Below are 18766 nucleotides of genomic sequence, written 5' to 3'. Positions count from 1 at the left end.
TGTCTGTGGTAATCATTTCACGATGTATACATATATTAAACCATGTTGTACATCATAAGTATATATAATTATATCAATTATACTTCAAAGCTGAAAAAAGTTTCAAAGATAAAGACTGACATCAGGTTCTGGTGAAGATGTGGCACAAATGAAACTCTTATACTGTCAGTACAAGCAGAAAATTAGGGCAACCACTTGGAAAACTATTTGGAAACTTTTTTTGAAACACATCAACCTGATAGATTGACAGGAAAATGATAAATAGGTACGTGTGAAAGCAAATACAGCAAAATGTTTACTGCAGAATCTAGGTGGTAGGAATGAATATGGGTATTCAAACAATTCTGTAAACTCTTATTAAAATTTCTGTAATAAAATGCTGCAGGAAAAACTATACACATGGCTCCATTATCCAGTAACTCTATCCCTGGATATATACTCAAAATAGGTGCTCAGGTATAACATTCACAGCATCTTTCTTTATATGGCCAAAAATTGATACTACCCGAATACACACAATAGAATGAATAAATAAAATGTGGTATATATTTACACAATTTTGAATACTGCATAGCAATGAAAAAGAATGTGAACTACTGCCATTATGTAAGAACACAAATTTCACAAACAATGCTAGAATGTTATTCAGTTTGAAATTCAGGACCACACAAAACAAATATGGGTGATAGGAGGTTATAACAACCAACAATTACCTTTGGAAAAAAACTGTTGGAGGGGGCAGGAGGGAGCCTTTTGGGGGCTTGGAAATAGACTATATTATAGTTGTGGCTGTATTTTGCAAGTGCACCAGGCTATGTAATTAAGAAACCTGCTGTGTGCAGTGGCTCACACCTGTAATCCCAGAGCTTTGGGAGGCTGAGACAGGAAGATCACTTGAGCCCATTTGCATCCTGGGCAACACAGCGAGAGCCCTATCTCAACCAATCGAGCAATCAATCAGTCAATCTAAAGAAACTTAAGATATTCTGTTAAAGATACACTAGTTTCTGTATATTATTTTAATTAAAATTTACACACACATACTTTTACTGTACACAATTCAATGACCTCCAAATTCATATCTACCATCTAATGATTAGTTCCACCCGATTGACTCCAAAATCCTTGAACACAAAAATCCTCAGGTGCCCAAGTCCCTTATAAAATGGCATATTTGCATATAACCTGTATACCCTCCCATATACTTTAAATCATCACTAGATTACTTATAATACCTAATACAATGGTACATAATAGTGACACTATATTTTTTATTTGTATTATCTCTTGTATTATTTTTTATTGTTTTCTTTCCCAAATATTTTCTGTGATTGGATGGATCAGAGGATGTGGAACCTGTGAATACAGAAGGCTATCTTTTTGGCTCCAAGCTCCACCACTCAATTTAATCAGGGCAGTTCTGTTGTTTTTATTCATTTTTTATACTCAAGTTCCAAGTAAGATTATCCCAAGGATTCAGAAGCTAAAAAGTACATTTGTGATTCACTGCCCTATCACAAACTGATCACACGACTTCAAAACTATATACCAAACAACCTAATACTTGATTACATGCTATTTCATGCTGACCTCATAACTGCTTCATGTCTTGTCCCTTAACTGTAGGCTCCTAGGGGTAAGAGACTCATCATTTCTCCTTTCCCTGTGGAGCTTATAACATACTTGCTAACTGATAGAAGAAACTAGAGGCCGGGCGCGGTGGCTCAAGCCAGTAATCCCAACACTTTGGGAGGCCGAGGTGAGCGGATCACCTGAGGTCGGGAGTTCGAGACCAGCCTGACATGGAGAAACCCTGTCTCTACTAAAAATACAAAATTAGCCAGGCATGGTGGCACATGCCTCTAATCCCAGCTACCCGGGAGGCTGAGGCAGGAGAATACTTGAACCCAGGAGGCGGAGGTTGCAGTGAGCCAAAATGGTGTCACTGCACTCCAGCCAGGGTGACAGAGCAAGATTCCATCTCAAAGCAAAAAAAAAGAGAAAAGAAACAGAAAAAGAAAACACAGTATAGCACTGTAAATGTATTTTCTCGAGACACTGCACTCCAACCTGGGCAACAAGAGCGAAACTTCGTCTCAAAAAAAAAAAAAAAAGGAAACTAGGTATCAAGCATACTATTTCTTACCCTTAAGGCCTCGCTACTCAGTTATGGTAAACTGCTTATTTTTCTTCCACAAAAGGAAGGTTTAAACTGTTACACAAAATTACATGTAACTTTAACTAACTGGGTCAGTTATAAAGTCTCCCTCTTCTTAAAGTCATTCAACTTTATGAGTTCAGAAAATTTTAAGAATTTTAGAAGCAAACATATTTGGAGGATTGCTTTCTTTATTCCTACACTTTCATATCCTTTAGTTACCTTGCAGTATGTTTTCTAGATTAAGTAACAAGATAATTACTCGTTTGGCCCCTGGGAGTACACTCTAGGCTGGCAATTTAATTAAAAGACAGGGACACACGCATTCATATGAAATTTTAAGTATCCATTGTCAAAACAAGGAACTCAACTAAGAGTTCAAAAGGCCAATTTGAATATAAAAAGCAATAGGTCAATTTAAATATAAAAATCAATAGGTCAAGCAAATTCTCCCAAAGGATAAAATATATTTACCTCTCCCTTATCACTTTACTTTTCAACTTTGGCCAGGCCTAGTGGCTCATGCCTGTTATTCCAGCACTCTGGGAGAGTGAGGCGGGAGGACCGCTTGGGGCCAGGAGTTCAAGACCAGCCTGGCCAACACAATGAGCTACTGTCTCTACAAAACAAAACAAACACATACTTCCATTTACCCTGAGGAACCTAACTGAAAACAAAAAAACCCACACACTTTGACTGGATGTGGTGGCATGAGTCTGTGGTTCCAGCTACTTGGGAGGCTGAACCAGGAGGATGGCTTGAGTTCAAGAGTTCGAGGCTGTAGTGTGCTATGATCACACCTGTGAAGAGCCACTGCACTCCAGCCTGGGCAACAAGGTGAAATCCCGTCTCTAAAAAAAACAACTAAACACTGTGGCTATCTAAGCCAGCTTTTCCTCAGCCTTTCACTCACATTCCCACCCAGACTTCTCTCACCACCTCACTCTCACTTTCATTTAGATCACAGGTGAAAAAAGCCTGAACTCTGAGCATGTTAAAAATACCACACAATATTTGTTAATTCAGTATTGAAAGTTACTGGTAAGGAATCAACTTTTCACAGCCTATTATTTATTTATTTATTTTTAAGAAATAAAGTCTCACTCTGCTGCCTAGGCTGGAATGCAGTGGCTCAATCATTTCTCACTGCAGCCTCGAACTCCTGGACTCAGGTAACTCTCCTGCCTCAGCTTCCTGGTTAGCTGGGACCACAGGCACAAGCCACCATGCCCAGCTCCAATTTTTTACTGTATAGTTCAGTGGTATTACATATATTCATAAAGTTATGTAGCCATTACCACCATCCATCTCCAGAACTTTTCATCTTATGTAACAGAAAACTCTACCCACTAAACAATAACTCTCCACTTACAGACTAAATTTTTTCTTGTAGAAATGGGAGTCTCACTGTGTTGTCTAGGCTGGTTTCAAATTCCTGGACACATGCAATCCTCCTGCCTCAGCCTCCCAAAGCGCTGAGATTACAGATGTGAGCCACCACACCTGGCCTTCCCCACGCCCCCATTCACTCAGTTGCCCAGGCTGGAGTACAACGGTGCCATCACAGCTCATCACAGCTCAACATACCTTCCAACTCCTGAGCTCAAGCATTCCTTCTGCCTCAGCCTACTGAGTTGCTGGGACTACAGGCATGTGCCAACACACCTGACTAATTTTTTTTTTTTTTGTAGAGACAAGATCTCGCTATGTTGCCCAGGCTGGTTTCGAACTCCTGGGCTCAAGCAATCCTCCCCACTTGGCCTTCCAAAGTGCTGGTAGCACAGGTATGAGCCACGCACGCAGCCTGTCTTCTTTTTTTTTTTTGAGATGGAGTTTCACTCTTGTTGCCCAGGCTGGAGTGCAATAGCGCAACCTAGCCTCAACGCAACCTCCACCTCTGGGTTCCAGAGATTCTCCTGCCTCAGCCTCCCAAGTAACTGGGATTACAGGCATGTGCCACCACACCCAGTTAACTTTGTATTTTTAGTAGAGACGGGGTTTCTCTACGTTGGTCAGGCTGGTCTCAAACTCCAAACCTCAGGTGACCCACCCACCTTGGCCTCCCAAAGTACTGAGATTACAGGCGTGAGCCACTGTGCCTGGCCGCCTGTCTTCTTTCTTGACTGTGTCTCAGCCAAGGCAAATTCTGCAAATGAAGAGGGAAGTGATAAGAGGTTGACTGTAGATACAATCAGAATTAGAGATGTGTTTTATTTCTTTTCTTGCATTTGCGAATATGTCTTTTATGTATTACCTTACTTCAGGTACAGAGTTAGGGATATATTTCTGTCTGCATTCATATAGGTTATTGAAAATAGGCTGTTGGTGGCTGGCCCAGTGGCTCATGCCTGTAATCTGAGCACTCTAGGAGGCCTAGGTGGGTGGATCACGAGGTCAGGAGTTCAAGACCAGCCTGGCCAACATGGTGAAACCCCATCTCTACTAAAAATAAAAAAAATTAGCCAGGCATGATGGCAGGCGCCTGTAATCCCAGCTACTCAGGAGGCCGAGACAGAAGAATCACTTGAACCCAGGTGGCAGAAGTTGCAGTGGGCTGAGACTGCACCACTGTACTCCAGCCTGGGCAACAGAGCAAGACTCCAACTCCAAAAAAAAAAAAAAAAAAAAAAGGCTGTTGGCTGGGCATGGTGGCTCATACTTATAATCCTAGCACTTTGGGAGGCCGAGGTGGGTGGACTGCTCGAGCTCAGGAGTTTGTGACCAGCCTGGGCAATATAGTGAGACCCTGTCTCTACTAAAACTACAAAAAATAGCTGGGTATGGTGGTATGCACCTGTAGCCCCAGCTACTTAGGAGACTAAGGTGGGAGGATTGCTTGATCCCTGTCTCTACAAAAATTAAAATTAGCCAGGCAAGGTGGTGCACGCCTGTAGCCCCAGCTACTCAGGAGGCTGATGTGGGAGGATGGCTTGAGCCCTGAGGTTGAGACTGCAGTGAGACATGATCATGCCACTACACTCAGCCTAGGCAACAGAGTAAGATTTTGTCTCAAAGAAAGAAAAAGAATCCCAATCTACCTAAGTATTTATATTAAAACTTTTGAAGATCAAAATTCTGCAACAAAGGTTTCTACTAAGTATTACCTAAAAAATATTTTAAGAAAATCAAGTGCTCAGATCTTATGTACCAAGTAACTCACTATCCCATCTTCTCAAGTTACCCTATAATTAGCTCTAGAATTAAACTCTGAACACAGACTGTCTTACTCCTAATGATGCATACAATCTTAAAGCCAAAAAATCAGCCTTTATTAAAGTGCATTCAGATTGAGCGATCAGGCAGAAACAAAGAAAAAACCCACAACAATGTGGTCACACAAATAATAAATAACTGGTTACTTATTTATAAGTCACCTAGGCAAGCTGAACTTCATAGAACACAAAACCAAATTCAAAAAATATATAATGAAATTAACTTTCCCAAAGCTCAACATACTTTATAAATTAGAAGTGATAGGCCAAACACTAAAGCACAGGATTCTAGGAATGTTTAATAGACACTAACAACCATACAATCACACACTCTTACAGCAAAATGCTGATCATGACATTCACTAAAGTGTAAGTGCCTGCTATGTGAAAACTGTAGTTCTAGCAATGCGATAATGAACCAGACTTGAATTTTTTTTTTTTTTTTTTTTTTGAGACAGAGTCTGGCTCTGTCGCCCAGGCTGGAGTGCAGTGGCCGGATCTCAGCTCACTGCAAGCTCCGCCTCCCGAGCTTACACCATTCTCCTACCTCAGCCTCCGGAGTAGCTAGGACTACAGGCGCCCGCCACGTGGCCCAGCTAGTTTTTGTATTTTTTTTTTTAGTAGAGACGGGGTTTCAACGTGTTAGCCAGGATGGTCTCAATCTCCTGACCTCATGATCCGCCCATCTCGGCCTCCCAAAGTGCTGGGATTACAGGCTTGAGCCACCGCACCCGGCCCAGACTTGAATTTTAAGAGTAGATGTGACACTATCACAAATAATTAAAATTAAAAAGGGTAAAATGTCCTAAGAATGGTGCACAAAGTAATAAAGGAGTTCAGATTAAGAAAAGTATATGTAGGAGAAATCAGAATTCGTGGATTCTTGGCATTTGAACTGGGCCCTGAATATTAGAAATGAGACTAGGAAGGATTAAGGAAGAACGTTCTGGGCAATGGGTATAGAATGGGCAAAAACAGGAAAGCAGAAGACATATATGGAATACAGCAAACTGTTCTGCATGACTGGAGTATACAGGTTGTATAAAAGAAAGCACAAGGCTATGAAGAGCTGAAAAAGTATACATAGAGCCAAATCCTGACTTTGAATGCTAAGTCAGATATCTTCAGTGGTTAGTTATAGTAAAGAATCATTAAGGGCCAGGCATGGTGGCTCACGCCTGTAATCCCAGCACTTTGGGAGGCCAAGGAGGGTGGATTACCTGAGGTTAGGAGTTGCACAGAAGCCTGACCAATACGGTGAAACCCCATCTTTATTAAAAATACAAAAATTAGCTGGGTGTGGTGGCGCATGCCTGTAATCCCAGCTACTCGGGAGGCTGAGACAGGAGAATTGCTTGGACCTGGGAGGCGGAGGTTGCAGTGAGCTGAGGTGACACCACTGTACTCCAACCTGGGCAACAGAGTGAGACTGTGTTTCCAAAAAAAAAAGAATCATTAAGGATTACGAGGCAAGCAATCTGATCAGGGATGAAATTTATCTGGCAACATGGAATGAAATGAATGAGGAGGGGACATCAATTATGTTGCTGTAAGAACTGATGAGGACCTCAATTATGATGGTGACCTTACAAGGTGAAGAAGGCATAGTTCTAAGTTAGTCTATCATCAAATATTCATTGGGTGTCTACAATATGGAAGGTAACATTCTACTCCACTAAGATATCTTACAAGTTTAATGTATCATTCTCATTTTTGAGGAAATCGTGATGTGGAAAAACAGCTGTTAAAGCAACAAAAGCTAATAAGGCAATATATGATTTCCAGATAAATGTTACAAACACAAAAAAAACCGTACATGACAAATCAGCAGTGAGAGGAAAAAAATGGTCAGTGAAGGCTTTATTAACAAAGGTGGAGTTAGTTGATCTGCCCCTCAATAAGAAGGCTGAACTTCTTGAACATGAAGGGGATGGATAAAACTTCACAAAAGTAAATTGTTGAAAGCTGAATAATTTGTATAACAAGGCCAAGATATGTGAAATAAATTTGGGGATTTTTCCACCAAAATGGTAAACAAAATGCTAATAAGAAAAAAACAACCCTTTATCTAAATTTAATTTTGTAAGTTCAGGAAAATGAGGCATTGATATACCATTACAGGCAGGGCACAGTGACTCACATACGTAATCCCAACACTGGGAGGCACGGTGGGAGGATCAGTTGAGCCCAGGGGTTCGAAACTAGCATGGGCAAAGTGAGGCTCCATCTCTAAAAACAAGCCCATTCCCCACAAAACATTATAGCTTTGCATGTAAAAATAAGCATTACATTCTAGATTTTTTATAAGGAAGGGGGTTATTTTTAGTGCATTCTACAGGATAAACCAATCCTTTTAACAAAAAAAGAGGGTTTTTGTTTTTGTTTGGTATTTTAATAGAGATGGGGTCTCACTTTGTTGCCCAGACTGTTCTCGAATTCCTGGGATCAAATGATCCTCCTGCTTTGGCCACCTAAGTGTTGGGATGACAGGCATGAGCCACTGTCCCCGGCCAAAAAAAAAAAAAAAGGTATCTTGAAGAAAGCTTTATGCAGGTTCAATTTGAAATATCCAAAATCTTACATTTTCTTATTTGTCAAAAAAGTTCCCCAAAACAATCTGATAAATCCTTTCCTTTTTCGTATTTTACACGTAAGCGGCAGAGTCAGAATTTGAACACAGGACCATCTGACGCTAAAAGCAGAGCTACACTTGCATTCAATGCTATACAAACTTAGGATTTTAAAATTTCAAATGTATTAATCAAAAAGTATAGGTCGGGGAAAAAGACTGGCGAATCTCAAACTATATAATTACTGCAAAATTGAGAGATATCTACCCTTCTTTTTACATATTCAGATTAGAAAGTATAACATGGTTTGTTGTTCAATGAATATTATGCTCTTTTAACAGAGTGCCTCCCTCAAATGAGCACATAACAAAGCTCACAGTGACAGAGGGGAACCTCAAGCTGTTTTACATTATGTCTTTCAGGACTGGGCTGCCTACCTGGCCTCCCCCTCTCATGGACCTCCCTTCTTCAGCCTTTCCTGACTTATCCTCCCACTCACTGTCATTCCGAGACTGCCTTGGCTGGGCAGATTTCCTCTGTATTCTTTTTAAACATTTACGAATACAGGAGTTGGGTGGAGGGTGCGACAAATTTGTTTCTACTTTCTAATTCGACAAACACCCTAAATCTCTTCCCATCCAATACTTCAAGGATAGAGATTCAAGTACTTCCTTTTTCTCCCCCAAGTACTTTACCATTACATAAATATCTTGTGGTGATATATATACAGGGCAAAACCCCCTAAATCACTAAATACATTAGTTTAAACCAATTACTGTATTTAATATTACTGGAATTTGACTTTTTGGATTCCTTAAAACTGATCTACCCCTATAGTCCCAGCTACTCAGGAGACTGAAGCCACAGGATCCTTTCGAGACCTGGAGGTGGAGGCTGCAATGCACTATAATTGCACCTGCACTCCAGCCTGGGCAACACAGCAAGACTTCATCTCTAAAGGAAATAATTTTTTTAAAAAACCTAAGCCAGGCAGAGTAGAAGCGCACCTGTAACCCTAGTTACTCAAGAGGCTGAGGCATGAGTATCCCTTGAGCCCAGGAGTTTGAGACTAGCAACATAATGAGACCCCGTCTCTATTTTCTAAATTTAAAAAACATAAAGGGCAGGTGCAGGGGCTCATGCCTGTAATCCCAGTACTTTGGGAGGCCAAGGCAGGCAGATCACCTGAAGTGAGGAGTTTGAGACCAGCCTGGTCAACATGGCAAACCTCCATTTCTACTAAAAGTACAAAAATTAGCTGGCCTTGGTGGCGCATGCCTGTAGTCCCAACTACTTGAGAGACTGAGGCAGGAGAATCACTTGAACCCAGGAGGCGGAGCCAAGATCGCACCACTGCACTCTAGCTGGGCAACAGGGCGAGACTTGGTCTCAAAAAAGAGAAAACAAAAAAAACCCAAACATATATATACAGAGAGAGACCAGCCTGGGTAACACAGGGAGGCCCAGTCACAAAACAAAAAAACAAAACAAAAAACAACAACAAAAAACTGATCGGCAAGATAGAAGCAAAAATGGCACTAGGAAAACGCAGAGTTCTTACAAGCAGTTCAAGTATACCTGCCTCAAATACTTTAGTTCATTTAAAAGAAATCTATTCATGCATTACCAAATTACTGAATGCCTAATATGTGCCAGGCGCTGTTATAAGTACTTAGGAAACACCAATTTTAAAAAAAAATCGGGCCGGGCGCGGTGGCTCAAGCCTGTAATCCCAGCACTTTGGGAGGCCGAGACGGGCGGATCACGAGGTCAGGAGATCGAGACCATCCTGGCTAACATGGTGAAACCCCGTCTCTACTGAAAAATACAAAAAACTAGCCGGGCGCGGTGGCGGGCGCCTGTAGTCCCAGCTACTCGGGAGGCTGAGGCAGGAGAATGGCGTGAACCCGGGAGGCGGAGCTTGCAGTGAGCAGAGATCCGGCCACTGCACTCCAGCCTGGGCGGCAGAGCGAGACTCCGTCTCAAAAAAAAAAAAAAAAAAAAATCGGCCGGGCACGGTGGCTCACGCCTGAAATCCCAGCACTTTGGGAGGCAAAGGCAGATGGATCACAAGGTCAGGAGATCAACACCATCCTGGCTAACACGGTGATACCCCCGTCTCTATAAAAATACAAAAAATTAGCTGGGCGTGGTGGCGGGCGCCTGTAGTCCCAGCTACTCGGGAAGCTGACGTAGGAGAATGGCGTGAACCCGGGAGGCAGAGCTTGCAGTAAGCTGAGATCACACCACTGCACTCCAGCCTGGGCAACAGAGCCAGACTCCTCAAAAATAAATAAATAAATAAATAAATAAATCCCCTTTTCTCTTTTCTATCTAGTGGGAGAAGACAGATGATAGACAATGTAACTTTCTAACTTGTGTTAGAAAGTAACAAATGGTATTGGGAGGGAAAAACAGAATAGGGTGAGAGGGACTTCCAGGGTATTAGGGCAGGTTGCACTTTCAAATAGGGTGGTCAGAGAAGGTTTAAGGTGGCATTTGAGAAAAGACTTGAAGGAGGTGAGGGAGTCAGTCAGCCATGAAATCTGGGAAAGAGTACTCCAGACATAATAAGGAGAACAAAGGTCCTAGAATAGCAATGAGGCCAGGGAAGCTGGAGGGAAGCCAACAAAGGGGTTAGCTGTAGGTGTCAAGGGACATGTGTGGAAACAAGGGGTACAGATTATGTACGGTTTATGGGATACTATAAGGAATCTGATTTTTACTTTGAATGAGACAAGGATCCACAGAGGGTTGGGCAGACTGTAGAGTTCAGTTTTAAAAAAATATGGCTGTTGTGTTGAGGACAGGCCTTAGCAAGTACAAGAGTGAAAGCAGGGAGACCAGTTAGGAGGCTACAAAAGAAACCATGGAAAGAAATACGCACTTCCTACAAACTTGGATCATAATGGTGCAAGGGGTTTACTTTTAGGCAAAAATAAATAAAAACAAATTTGTCAGATGTTAATAGGAAATAAATGGAACTGGCTCTTGTCATTATATGTACATTGTACATATAAAGCAGCAAACAATGACATCTTTTAACTTCTCACCTCAAGAAAACATGTTCCTTTACAATCAGCTATTCACTGTTAATTACATACAATTTGTTGAAAAGGTTACTTTTATCAACTGAAAGTACTATAAATCTGCTGTGTGAGGTAGCTCATGCCTGTAATTCCAGTCTTTGGGAGGCTAAGGGAGGAGGATCACCTGAAGCCAGGAATTTGAGGCTGCCAAGTGACCAATCCACTCTAACCTGGATGACAGAGGGAGATTCCCAACTCAAATAAATGAATAAATAACTTTGGATTGCTGTTTCTCAGATCATCTAAAATAACCATTCCTAAAACAGATCTTATTTCTTTGGGGGTGGGGGACAATACTTTTCCTCCAAAAGTTTCTTTTTATGCTTCCATCTTTTAAAGTAATTTTCTTCCAATTGATACTGAATTTGTATATTAGTCTGCGTCATTCACTTCAGGAAAGCGCAACCATAAAAAACTCCCACTGTCAAAAATATAACATTTCCAAAAAAAGTTCCTTCATGACACCAAAAACCCCTCATCCCTCATCATCACCTAGTTCTTCTGGAAAAGGCAAACACACTTTCCATAAACTCTAGTACCTTTAATAGTACAATTATCATAAGGATAGGAGAAAGAGAACAAGTCAAAGATATTCAATTTGCCTGGAAAGAAAGGGGATAGGAGGCAGGAGAATTGCTTGAGGCCAGGAGTTCAAGACCAGCCTAGGCAACATAGAAGCCCGTGTCTCTATCTTTTAAAAAAAGAAGGGGGTGAGGGTCGGGAGCATTAAGAGATTTTAAAATAAAAACTTCAGGCCAGATGCGGTGGCTCACATCTATAATCCCAGCACTTTGGGAGACCAAGGTGGGTGAATTGCTTGAGGTCAGGAGTTCAAGACCAGCCTGACCAACATGGTGAAACCCTGTCTCTACTACAAGTACAAAAATTAGCTAGGCGTGGTGGCACGTGCCTGTAATCCCAGCTACTCAGGAGGCTGAAGCAGCAGAATCACTAGAATCTGGCAGGCAGAGGTTGCAGTGAGCAGTGAGATCATGCCACTGCACTCCAGCAAGGGCGACAGAGCGAGACTCCGTCTCATTAAAAAAAAAAAAAAAAAAAAGGTGAAATAAGCACTCTTGTTGTATAGTAAATATAGAGGGCAAAGAGAGTGAAGGATAAACATAGCTTGCTTGCTTCACTCAAAGGTACTTATAAAGACACCCAGATTCAGCTTTGATTTTTAAGAGACTACCCTTGTGACAACTTACTTTGGAAAAAATAGTCGTGTAAATACAGAAAATACTAAATTCAACTTCATTAATTAATTCAACATTTAGGTGCTTATGTGCCAGAAACTGAGCGAGGGCAGAGTCCTTGTTCTCAAGGGCTTTTACTTGTAATCTATCTCCCGGTTACTGAGTACCTACTGAGGCAGATGCGAGGGATACAACAGCAAACCGGAAACACAGATTCTCTACCTTCATGCAGCTTGTACTGAAGGAGGTGAATGCAAGGATGAGACACACATCTAACAAAGATACAACACTAAAGGGTTATAGATATTGCTTATGGAAGTGTAGAGGTTTCAGTGGGGACTCAAGGGATTCGGGCTGGGAGGAAAGGGAATGCTGGGACTTCAAATATGAAAGCTGAGTTCTCAAAGAGGATTAGATGTCCACCTGGCTGACCTGGGGGAAGGGTTCCAAGCAGACAGGAACTGGAGCAAAACAAAGGTGTGAACAGCGTGTTGTATTTGGTAGGCCTGGAATACAGAATGTAAGAGAGAGAAGTTACAGAGGCTTCTGTATACCACAATCAAGACTGGACCTTACTGGTATATACGAAATGCCCCAGAAAAATTTTATTCAGAAAACCAGCATATATGATCAGGTTTTTCTGGTGTGATGAGACATTGGTTTACACAGGAATGAGAAAAGAAAATACTAGATAATGATGTCATCACATGAAACAACAAAGGAGCCTGCCCAGTCAGAAAACTAAACTCTTCAGGAAAAAATTAAGTACTACTACTACTGAAGCCCTCTGGAAAAGGTTGTATTCAGTATCATCTAAAATGGAAAAAGTACAAGAAAGGTTTTCAAACATATATTGTGGATTATGACATCCACATACCTATTTAGAGTTTAAGAGGTCTTCACTCGAATTCTGCAACACATCTGGGACTACTGATTGTTGTACAAAAAGCAGTAAAACATATTCAGGAGAGTCTTTGATACAAAGGGAGAACACGCGTAACCGAAGGAATTTCCCAAGCTAGGTTTAAAGGTTTCCAAAGTTGAAGCTAATCAAGTTTTCTTAAGTCAGCACGTTTAAAAGGTGTGTCATAAGGGTGGAGCAAAAGGAGGAGGGATTAAAATTAATATATATATATAAACAACTCGATGTCGCTAGGGTTAAAATCACCACTTGGAGATCCGTCTCCCAAGCAGAGGCAGAAATGAAGACCTGCCAGATCCAATTAACAAAAAGACGAGGGAGGGGGTAAGAGGATGACCACACATGAAAACATAAATGGGGCGGGGGGGGGGGGGCTTGGCAACCACCTATCCAGAACCCATAATCCAGTTGGCGGTGCGATGAGGAAATCATACGATTCAGACATAAAGGCAGGAAAATGTCACTCCCAAACTCCACAAGCGAACCACCAGACACTGGCCAAGGGGATGTGATCACATACTCTGATCCCAGAACTCAAGGGCAGAGAGTATCATCCCCACACGGTGCCCGAGGGGAGGCGAAGAATCAACCCTATTCTGAGATCAGAGAGCAAATGCCCTCAGATCCAGCCCTAAGGGGGTCAATGCCGCCCAGGCCAGGCCTTGCCGAAGCCAGGGGCAGAGATGGCCCCGAAGCCCCCTCAGCCTCCACCAGAGCTGCCTCTACGTGCTCCCCCCAACACACACCCTCCCCTACCTGATATGGCGGCGGCGGCTCCTGATCCGGCTCCGTCCCCTCGCCAAAGCTAGCCCGGTCAGACTGAGACTCGTGAAGCAGGGAGATGTCATCCGAGGTGGGGGATTTGAGGCAGTTCCCCATCTTCCGGAGCTGGGGTGCGTGATCTGGGGGAGGAGAAAGCAGCGATGGGGTCGTTCGCACGCTCCGCGGTCCGCCTCGGTTGGCAAGGTGGGGTCGGGCGGCAGGCCGGGGATCAGGCGGAGGCGACTCCACCGCCCCACGGTGCCGCCAAGGGGCCGCTCATGCCAGCCCCCGGGAGTGGGGGCTCAAGGCTGGGCCGCGGGCTCCGCTGGGGTCGCGGCGTTTGCCTCCTGCGAGGCAGCGATGGGGGGGGGGGGGGGGGGGAGACGAAGCACTTCCCCACCCCGCCCCCCCGCGGGGCGGCGGCGGCCACGGAGCTGCTGGGCCTAATCCAGGTCAGCGGGGGGGGGCGCGGCCGTCACGGCTGCCTCAGCTGCTGCCTCAGCTGCTGCTGCCCCCGCCGACGCCGGAGCCACGGCCGCGGGCCTCATCCTACTCCGCCTCAGCGCGGCAGTGGCGGCCAGAACGAGGCCGGCTCGGGCCCTGCGTCATCGCGCCGTGCGTGCTCTGGTTCCGCCCCCGGCGGCAGGAGGCGAGGGCGGCTCCGGCGGCTCGGGCGGCTACCATCCCCCTCTCCACCAGCAGCTGTTCCCCGTCCTGCGTCAATTTTTGCTTGTCTCTGACTGCTTGGCTCCGTACCTGACTCCGAAACCAATCTCCCGTCTCCCGCGCCAACCCACATTCGTTGCTCCCGCCCCGTCTAAGGCTCAGTTCTTACCTGTGCACTGCTTGACAATCTTCTCACCACCCTCCACGAGGCGGTCTATTTATATAAACCCATATTGGAATGGATTAGGCCCATGATTAAAATGTTAAAAGGCTTCCCCTTTATCGCATCAGATAAGGTCCTAGCTCGTTAGTGAACCCTCCCTACCTCTCCAGTCGTGTCCTTATCCTCCCACATCACAGCCGGAGAGATTCTTCTTCCAGTTGTATATCAGATTGTTCATTTCTTTCCAGTCCCAGTACCAAAGTCCAAGCCACCATCATCTCTCACCTTGACTTCTGCAATAGACTCTCAGCTGTTCCTGAGTTCATCATTGCCCACATCCAATTCACTGTTGGCACAGTTGACAGAATTATCTTTTTAAAATTTGAATCGGATGGTGTCATTCTCCTGTTAAAACCTTCAATGTCTCCTCAAGGCTGTCCTTAAAACAATCCCTAAATGGTTTACAAATCTGACTTCCTTTCAATCTCATTATCAGCATTGTCACCTCTTTCTCAAATTCTAAACTAGGCTCTCAAATGCTTTTGGTTATCTGGAATACTATTGCCTCTGCCTGGGGCCTATGTCCATATTGTTTCTCTCACAGAAACCCGCTTCTCTCCACTCCCAACCTTTCTGCTTCTTATCAGGCTAATCATTATTCTCAGGAATCCTTCTGGATGCAACTTCATTTCCCCGGGGGAAACTCTCCTGACCCTCCAGTCTGGGTTAGTCGCTTCCTCTGTGCTCTCACACAGCCCGATCAAGCTGAATCATCTGTCCCTCTGTGCAAGGCTGGCACACTGCCCAAGGTAGAGTATGCTCTCTCCTTGGTTCAATGAACAGCTCAAACAACATATGCAAAAGAAGGAAGCAAGGATGACAGTGCTCCTGATAGACGTTCATTCAACAGGTGGTCTTGACTGCCTTTCGTTTTATTCATCATTTACTGAATTTGTGTGTGCGTGTATATACCAGAATCCACGCTAAGGACTGGGGAAAAGGATGATCACACCTGGCTTGTTGCTGATAGAGCCCAGAGACCACCTGGGAAGACAAGTAATCAGATGAGTCCTAAGCCCACACCCTGCCACGGACCCCAAGGTTTTTAGAGGAACCAGAAGACAGCAATTAGTTCATTTGAGGAACAGAAAGGATTCTTAGAGGTAGGGCTATATTAAACTTGAATGGGTCTGAACACTCTTACTCTGCAGTCCCTATTCTACGAAGTCACTATCTTATTTAAATGCACTCAAATTTTTGATATAAAATTTTTGAAAAGACTCATAATTTTGAGCCAGGTGTGGTGGCTTAAGTCTGTGATCCCAGCACTTTGGGAGGTTGAGGCGGGTGGATCACTTGAGGTCAGGGATTCGAGAACAGCCTGGCCAACACGGTGAAACCCCATCTCTACTAAAAATACAAAAACTAGCCAGATGTGGTGGTGCACACCTGTAGTCCCAGCTACTCTGGAGGCTGAGGCAGGAAAACTGCTTGAACCTGGGAGGTGGAGGTTGCAGTGCAGTGAGCGGAGATTGTACCACTGCACTCTAGCCTGGGTGAGGGAGTGAGTAAGACTCAGTCATCCCCCAAAAAAAGGAAGGAGAAAGAGAAACACAGAGAAAGAGAAGGGAGGAGGGAGGGAGGAAGGAAGGAAAGAAGGAAGGGAGAGAAAGAGGAAAGAAAGAAAAGAAGAAGGAAGGAAGGAGGGAAAGGAAGGAAGGAAGGAAAAGACAGAAGGAAGAAAAGGAAAGAAAGAATGAGTTGACTCATGATTTTGGTTTTGGAATTGTTGAGCTTCCGGGAACTCATTTAATTTATGACTGGCTAAATTTACCAGAAATCAGAGGTACTCTGGAATTTTTACAAAGTCAGAAAATTTATCCCACAAATTATTATCACACCTAAAGAAATTTTTATTAATAATAATTTATAAAATTATTTGACATAATATTTACACAGTGCTAGAATTTGTAGACATTGTTTGTTTGTTTTTGGAGACAGGGTCTCACTCTGTCACCCAGGCTGACTTGATCGATGCTCACTGCAGCTTCAACCTCCTGGGCTCAGGTGATCCTCCAGGCCTCTTCAGTAACTAGAACTACAGGTGCATGCCACCATGCTTTGCATTTGTTTTTGTTTTTGTTCTTGGTAGAGATGAGGTCTTGCCATGTTGCCCAGGCTGGTCTCGAACTCCTGGGGTCAAGCAGTCCTCCTGCCTCAGCCTCCCAAAGTACTGGAATTACAGGTGTGAGCCACTGTATGCCTGGCCAGACATAGATTTATTTATTTAGTTTTAATTTTTTTTTTTTTTTTAACTTTTGAGACAGAGTTTCACTCGTGTTGCCCAGGCTAGAGTGCAATGGTGCAATCTTGGCTCACCGCAACATCTACCTCCCTGGTTCAAGCGATTCTCCTGCCTCAGCCTCCGAATAGCTGGGATTACAGGCATGCACCACCACACTCGACTAATTTTTTCTATTTTTAGTAGAGATGGGGTTTCACTATGTTGGCCAGGCTGGTCTCGAATTCCTGACCTCAGGTGATCCACCCACGTTGGCCTCCCAAAGTGCTGGGATTATAGACGTGAGCCACCTCGCCAGGCCAGATTTATTTTAAGTTTTGTTTTTCATACTTTTTTTCCACAGGTGGATAACACTGACACAAGCTCTTGAAAAGTTCTATAGTGCCTTGTGAAAAGAAGTGATATTGCTAAGTCTAAAACTAGCTTGGGCTGGGTGCGGTGGCTCACGCCTATAATCCCAGCACAGGCAGGTGGATCACAAGGTCAGGAGTTCTAAACCAGCCTGGCCAATATGGTGAAACCCCATCTCTACTAAAAATACAAAAGTTAGCTGGGCATGGTGGCATGCACCTGTAATCCCAGCTCCTCGGGAGGCTAAGGCAGGAGAATCGCTTGAACCCGAGAGGCGGAGGTTGCAGTGAGCTGAGATGGTGCCATCGTACTCCAGACAGAGTGAGACTCCGTCTCAATAAATAAACAAACAAACAAACAAGTTTGGTTGTTTGCCAGAAGATGGGAGGAGCATTTGAAGCCCATTAATGGCTTGGACATGGTCCCTGCCTTCAAATAGCTCAAACTCAAGTAGATGAGACAAGTAGGTGAACAGTTAGCAGGGCTACCTTCAGATCTTTATTCTACTTTTATTTTTAACTTTTGCTTCCATGAGCATGTATATATCACTAACTCACAAAGGTACAGCTTTAGACCTCTGTGTCTGGTGAGAGAATAACTGTTGTATATTCCCTTGAGTTCAGGGGAAATGACATTTTAGAAAAGGTGAATGGTTATTGACCATTATTTTCTTGTGGATGAGTAAAATACCAGCTACAATTTTAACATAGCTTAAAAAAATGATAGAAATGGTCTTTATTTTTTTTGAGATGAAGTCTCACTTTGTCACACAGGCTGGAGTGCAGTGGCACAATCTCGGCTCACTGCAACCTCCGCCTCCTGGGTTCAAGTGATTCTCATGTCTCAGCCTCCTGAGTAGCTGGAATTATAGGCGGGGGCCATCATGCCCAGCTAATTTTTTGTATTTTTAGTCAAGATGGTGTTTCACCATGTTGGTCAGGCTGATCTCGAGCTCCTGACCTCAAATGATCCACCTGCCTTGGCCTCCCAAAGTTCAGGGATTTCAGGCATGAGCCACCATGCCCAGCCATGTGGCCTTGATAATAATGAATAAAACTACCAGAATAAAATTGTGTCTATCACTTATGTAGTGCTTCCTATGTGTAAGGCATTGTCCTAACTGCTTTACTTCTGTTCAATTAATGCTAATTAAATGATCTGCAGAGTGACTAGGACCTAACACAGTCATGGCTCTTTTGGATACTCACAAGCTAATCAGATGTGAAAATAATAGGCCCAAGTTGAATAATAGCCATCATAGCAAACACTTATAAAACACTCTCTGTATGACAGCATGTGTTTTATTTGCCGTTTCTGGTAATTCATTCAACCCTCAAAACTCTATGAAATGGACACTACTGATATCCCCATATTA

General features: G+C 43.6%; 1 protein-coding gene across 1 annotated transcript in view; it reads right to left on the bottom strand.

The window, feature by feature from the left end:
* The window catches only part of RNF11 (ring finger protein 11), a 36298-nt gene extending 22099 nt beyond the window's left edge, over positions 1-14199 (bottom strand). Inside the window, exon 1 of the mRNA XM_025390922.1 lies at positions 13904-14199. Coding sequence (XP_025246707.1) covers positions 13904-14026 — 123 coding nt within the window. The 5' untranslated portion in view covers positions 14027-14199. The remainder of the gene's footprint in view (positions 1-13903) is intronic.
* Between the last annotated feature and the right edge of the window lie 4567 nt (positions 14200-18766).

This window comes from Theropithecus gelada, chromosome 1 (genome assembly GCF_003255815.1).
Source record: "Theropithecus gelada isolate Dixy chromosome 1, Tgel_1.0, whole genome shotgun sequence".
NCBI classification, from domain to species: domain Eukaryota; kingdom Metazoa; phylum Chordata; class Mammalia; order Primates; family Cercopithecidae; genus Theropithecus; species Theropithecus gelada.
The sequence above is the reverse complement of the archived record's forward strand: the minus strand, read 5'-3'. Positions and strand labels throughout refer to the sequence as shown.